The sequence below is a fragment of the Oncorhynchus masou genome, chromosome 1 (genome assembly GCF_036934945.1).
Source record: "Oncorhynchus masou masou isolate Uvic2021 chromosome 1, UVic_Omas_1.1, whole genome shotgun sequence".
Taxonomy (NCBI): Eukaryota; Metazoa; Chordata; class Actinopteri; order Salmoniformes; family Salmonidae; genus Oncorhynchus; species Oncorhynchus masou.
In genome coordinates, this window is record NC_088212.1 from 6,142,850 (window position 1) to 6,148,849 (window position 6,000).

A 6,000-nucleotide genomic window follows, 5' to 3' on the forward strand; every position below is an offset into this window, starting at 1 on the left:
GGTTATACAGTACCAGGCTATATAGTATGAGGTTATACAGTACCAGGCTATATAGTATGAGGCTTTACCAGTACGAGGCTATACAGTACCAGGCTATATAGTATGAGGTTATACAGTATCAGGCTATATAGTATGAGGTTATACAGTACCAGGCTATATAGTATGAGGCTTTCCAGTACGATGCTATACAGTACCAGGCTATATAGTATGAGGTTAAACAGTACGAGGCTTTCCAGTACAAGGCTATACCAGGCTATATAGTATGAGGTTATACCTTACGAGGCTATACAGTACCAGGCTATATAGTATGAGGTTATACAGTATGATGCTATACAGTACCAGGCTATATAGTATGAGGTTATACAGTACGAGGATATACAGTACCAGGCTATATAGTATGAGGTTATACAGTACGAGGCTATACAGTACCAGGCTATATAGTATGAGGTTATACAGTACCAGGCTATACAGTACCAGGCTATATAGTATAATGTTATACAGTACCAGGCTATATAGTATAAGGTTATACAGTACGAGGCTATATAGAATGAGGCTTCTACAGTACCAGGCTATATAGTATGAGGTTTCTATACCAGGCTATATAGTATGAGGTTTCTACAGTACCAGGACATATTGTATGAGGTTATACAGTACGAGGCTTTCCAACGAGCCTATACAGTGCGAGGCTATACTCTACAAGGCTGTACTGTACGAGGTTTCTACAGTACCAGGCTATACAGTACGAGGCTTCTACGAGACTATACCTTACGAGGTTATACAGTACGAGGCTTTCCAGTACCAGCCTATACAGTGCGAGGCTATACTCTACAAGGCTGTACTGTACGGGCTGTACAATACGATGCTATACAGTACGAGGCTATACTCTACAGGCTATATTGTACTGTACAGTACGAGGCTATACAGTACGAGGCTATACAGTACGAGGCTATACTGTACGAGACTTACATTACAGGCTACAGAGTGGCTATACAGTACGAGGCTATATTGTACGAGACTATACAGTCCAGGCTATACAGTACAAGGCTATACAGTACGAGGCTATACAGTTTTTTGCAGCAATTAAATCTACATTAACTCTTAACAAGGCACACCTTTTAATTGAAATGCATTCCAGGTGACAACCTCATTAAGCTGGTTGAGAGAATGTCAAGAATATGCAAAGCTGTCATCAAGGCAAAGGGTGGCTACTTTGAAGAATCTCAAATATAACATATATTTAGATTTGTTTGAACAATTTTTTGGTTACAACATGATTCCATATGTGTTATTTCATAGTTTAGATGTCTTCACTATTATTCTACAATGTAGAAAATAGTAAAAATAAAGAAAAAACCCTTGAATGAGTAGGTGTGTCCAAACTTTTGACTGGTACTGTACATTATCCCAAAATGGTGTCAGTTTGTCACAAGACCACAGCATATGTAGTAGTGTGTCGGTGTATTCATGGAGACTTGTAAATGCTGTGTCAATGGGCTTACGTTCCAATGTCACAAACATAAATCCACCTCTTTTCTCTCTTTTGGTCCATTTCAGAATGCCACACTTCCTGTTTACAGTGCACAGGAGGAAGTAGTCAGAACTGTACTTCCTGTTCCCCGCCCTACGTCCTCCAGGAAGGTCAGTGCGTCTCCAGATGTCCCCCAGGACACACTGTCCAGGACAACACCTGCCAAGGTAAGGAGACCTTTTTCCTACGCACACACGCAAGCACGCTCACGCACGAACACGCACGTGCACACACACCTCCCTTTTACTATGTGTCTGCATTCCATTACCTGGGCAACCAACACTGTCCACCCCACACATGAACTCACACACAGGAGACCCACGTTTTCAAACCCAGTCGCTTAAAGAAGCAAATGAGAGGAAAAGGAACCCGTCTTAAATTATAATTTGAATACAAAAATATTGCGTAATTCTCTATTTGTTTGGGCTCTTTGAACATCCTGTTTTTTTTTACCCCATCAAGGGATTAAAACATGGACAACCTGGTGCTTCTAGCTGTTGAAGAAACCGTCGTAGTTTGCTATTGTAGCGTTGAGCACGGAGAAGCTATGCCAGTCGTCGATACGATTTATTCCTTCAATAACGAATATCAACAACAACAAAAAAAGGCTGAATAAAAAATGATGGAGAGAAACATGACCATTCTCATATTTGTGAGAGAAAACATTTTCAGTAACTGTGGATTGTCCTTCGACAGTGCAGACGTTTTCTGGTCAATTGCTTCTCCTCTTTGAAGAGTCTGATGTACTTAAAGTAAGGACGACATGCAATTCCCTATATAGTGCACCCTACTTTTACACTACTTTAGACCAGGCCCTATGGAACCCCATTCCCTATATAGTGCACTACTTTAACCCTATTCCCTCTATAGACCAGACCAGAGCCCTATGGAACCCTATTCCCTATATAGTGCCCTACTTTTAACCAGAGCAATATGGGAGCTGAATAGGGTGTCATTTCAATCTCCTTTGCATTCAGACGTAGCCTCTTCTGTAGCCTGTCAACTATGTGTCTATCTATCCCTGTTCTCTCCTCTCTGCACAGACCATACAAACGCTCCACACCGCGTGGCCGCGGCCACCCTAATCTGGTGGTCCCAGCGCGCACGACCCACGTGGAGTTCCAGGTCTCCGGTAGCCTCTGGAACTGCCGATCTGCGGCCAACAAGGCAGAGTTCATCTCAGCCTATGCCTCCCTCCAGTCCCTCGACTTCTTGGCACTGACGGAAACATGGATCACCACAGATAACACTGCTACTCCTACTGCTCTCTCTTCGTCCGCCCACGTGTTCTCGCACACCCCGAGAGCTTCTGGTCAGCGGGGTGGTGGCACCGGGATCCTCATCTCTCCCAAGTGGTCATTCTCTCTTTCTCCCCTTACCCATCTGTCTATTGCCTCCTTTGAATTCCATGCTGTCACAGTTACCAGCCCTTTCAAGCTTAACATCCTTATCATTTATCGCCCTCCAGGTTCCCTCGGAGAGTTCATCAATGAGCTTGATGCCTTGATAAGCTCCTTTCCTGAGGACGGCTCACCTCTCACAGTCCTGGGCGACTTTAACCTCCCCACGTCTACCTTTGACTCATTCCTCTCTGCCTCCTTCTTTCCACTCCTCTCCTCTTTTGACCTCACCCTCTCACCTTCCCCCCTACTCACAAGGCAGGCAATACGCTCGACCTCATCTTTACTAGATGCTGTTCTTCCACTAACCTCATTGCAACTCCCCTCCAAGTCTCCGACCACTACCTTGTATCCTTTTCCCTCTCGCTCTCATCCAACACTTCCCACACTGCCCCTACTCGGATGGTATCGCGCCGTCCCAACCTTCGCTCTCTCTCCCCCGCTACTCTCTCCTCTTCCATCCTATCATCTCTTCCCTCTGCTCATACCTTCTCCAACCTATCTCCTGATTCTGCCTCCTCAACCCTCCTCTCTTCCCTTTCTGCATCCTTTGACTCTCTATGTCCCCTATCCTCCAGGCCGGCTCGGTCCTCCCCTCCCGCTCCGTGGCTCGACGACTCATTGCGAGCTCACAGAACAGTGCTCCGGGCAGCCGAGCGGAAATGGAGGAAAACTCGCCTCCTGCGGACCTGGCATCCTTTCACTCCCTCCTCTCTACATTTTCCTCTGTCTCTGCTGCTAAAGCCACTTTCTTCCACTCTAAATTCCAAGCATCTGCCTCTAACCCTAGGAAGCTCTTTGCCACCTTCTCCTCCCTCCTGAATCCTCCTCCCCTCCCCCCCTCCTCCCTCTCTGCAGATGACTTCGTCAACCATTTTGAAAAGAAGGTTGACGACATCCGATCCTCGTTTGCTAAGTCAAACGACACCGCTGGTTCTGCTCACACTGCCCTACCATGTGCTCTGACCTCTTTCTCCCCTCACTCTCCAGATGAAATCTTGCTTCTTGTGACGGCCGGCCGCCCAACAACCTGCCCGCTTTACCCTATCCCCTCCTCTCTTCTCCAGACCATTTCCGGAGACCTTCTCCCTTACCTCACCTCGCTCATCAACTCATCCCTGACCGCTGGCTACGTCCCTTCCGTCTTCAAGAGCGAGAGTTGCACCCCTTCTGAAAAAACCTACACTCGATCCCTCCGATGTCAACAACTACAGACCAGTATCCCTTCTTTCTTTTCTCTCCAAAACTCTTGAACGTGCCGTCCTTGGCCAGCTCTCCCGCTATCTCTCTCAGAATGACCTTCTTGATCCAAATCAGTCAGGTTTCAATCCTTCTAGACCTATCGGCTGCCTTCGATACTGTGAACCATCAGATCCTCCTCTCCACCCTCTCCGAGTTGGGCATCTCCGGCGCGGCCCACGCTTGGATTGCGTCCTACCTGACAGGTTGCTCCTACCAGGTGGCGTGGTGAGAATCTGTCTCCTCGCCACGCGCTCTCACCACTGGTGTCCCCCAGGGCTCTGTTCTAGGCCCTCTCCTATTCTCGCTATACACTAAGTCACTTGGCTCTGTCATAACCTCACATGGTCTCTCCTATCAGTGCTATGCAGACGACACACAATTAATCTTCTCCTTTCCCCCTTCTGATGACCAGGTGGCGAATCGCATCTCTGCATGTCTGGCAGACATATCAGTGTGGATGACGGATCACCACCTCAAGCTGAACCTCGGCAAGACGGAGCTGCTCTTCCTCCCGGGGAAGGACTGCCCGTTCCATGATCTCGCCATCACGGTTGACAACTCCATTTTGTCCTCCTCCAAGAGCGCTAAGAACCTTGGCGTGATCCTGGACAACACCCTGTCGTTCTCAACTAACATCAAGGCGGTGGCCCGTTCCTGTAGGTTCATGCTCTACAACATCCGCAGAGTACGACCCTGCCTCACACAGGAAGCGGCGCAGGTCCTAATCCAGGCACTTGTCATCTCCCGTCTGGATTACTGCAACTCGCTGTTGGCTGGGCTCCCTGCCTGTGCCATTAAACCCCTACAACTCATCCAGAACGCCGCAGCCCGTCTGGTGTTCAACCTTCCCAAGTTCTCTCACGTCACCCCACTCCTCCGCTCTCTCCACTGGCTTCCAGTTGAAGCTCGCATCCGCTACAAGACCATGGTGCTTGCCTACGGAGCTGTGAGGGGAACGGCACCGCAGTACCTCCAGGCTCTGATCAGGCCCTACACCCAAACAAGGACAATATCTCTGTATTTAGATGCACTATTGTAAAGTGGCTGTTCCACTGGATGTCAGAAGGTGAATTCACCAATTTGTAAGTCGCTCTGGATAAGAGCGTCTGCTAAATGACTTAAATGTAAATGTAAATGATTTGGAACACAGTCATAATCACAGTCAGGGGCTGTAACAGCTTTCTCCTAAGACTCTTCAATTTAATTATATCAACAGAAGGCTGCAATGTGGAGTCACTTGAATCTGCAACCCATTAGCACAGCCTTGTTTGCCATCTCAAACCCAATTTGACCCTCCTGCGAACTGTCTTATATCTGCTTAATATCTCTGCTGTCTGTCCTCTACTGATGGGAAGGTTTATTGTCTCTGTTTTGGACAATAATAATTTTGGGAAATTTGAAGCAAACGAGTGTATCTAGTTTTGCCTGGTTTTCCTAAGCAACCAATTGTCTGACCAATCTAACCATCTGGTTATCGAATGGTTTCTGAGGTAGGAGGAATGACACCAGGAGATACTGCAGGCATCCTAAAAGAGGGACACGAATGATGCTCTTCCCGTTCACATGAGAATCCCTGAGGTCATATCTCAACTACCATCCACTACTGTTGTGCCCCTGAGCAAGGGTACAACAGCAATCTCCAAAACCTCTAACATCTCTAGCGGCTCTAAACAGCTCTAAACGGCTCTAAACGGCTCTAGTGGCTCTAAACGGCTCTAGTGGCTCTAAACGGCTCTAAACGGCTCTAGTGGCTCTAAACGGCTCTAAACGGCGTCTCTAAACAGCTCTAAACGGCTCTAGTGGCTCTAAACGGCTCTAAACGGCTCTAGT

The 6,000-nt window shown here is 47.5% G+C and overlaps 1 protein-coding gene across 1 annotated transcript in view; it reads left to right on the forward strand.

Moving 5' to 3' along the window:
- LOC135510729 (extracellular matrix organizing protein FRAS1-like) overlaps positions 1-6,000 on the forward strand; it is a 408,168-nt gene that overhangs the window by 218,019 nt on the left and 184,149 nt on the right. Inside the window, 1 exon segment of the mRNA XM_064931929.1 lies at positions 1,555-1,695. Within this exon segment, the coding sequence (XP_064788001.1) occupies positions 1,555-1,695 (141 nt within the window).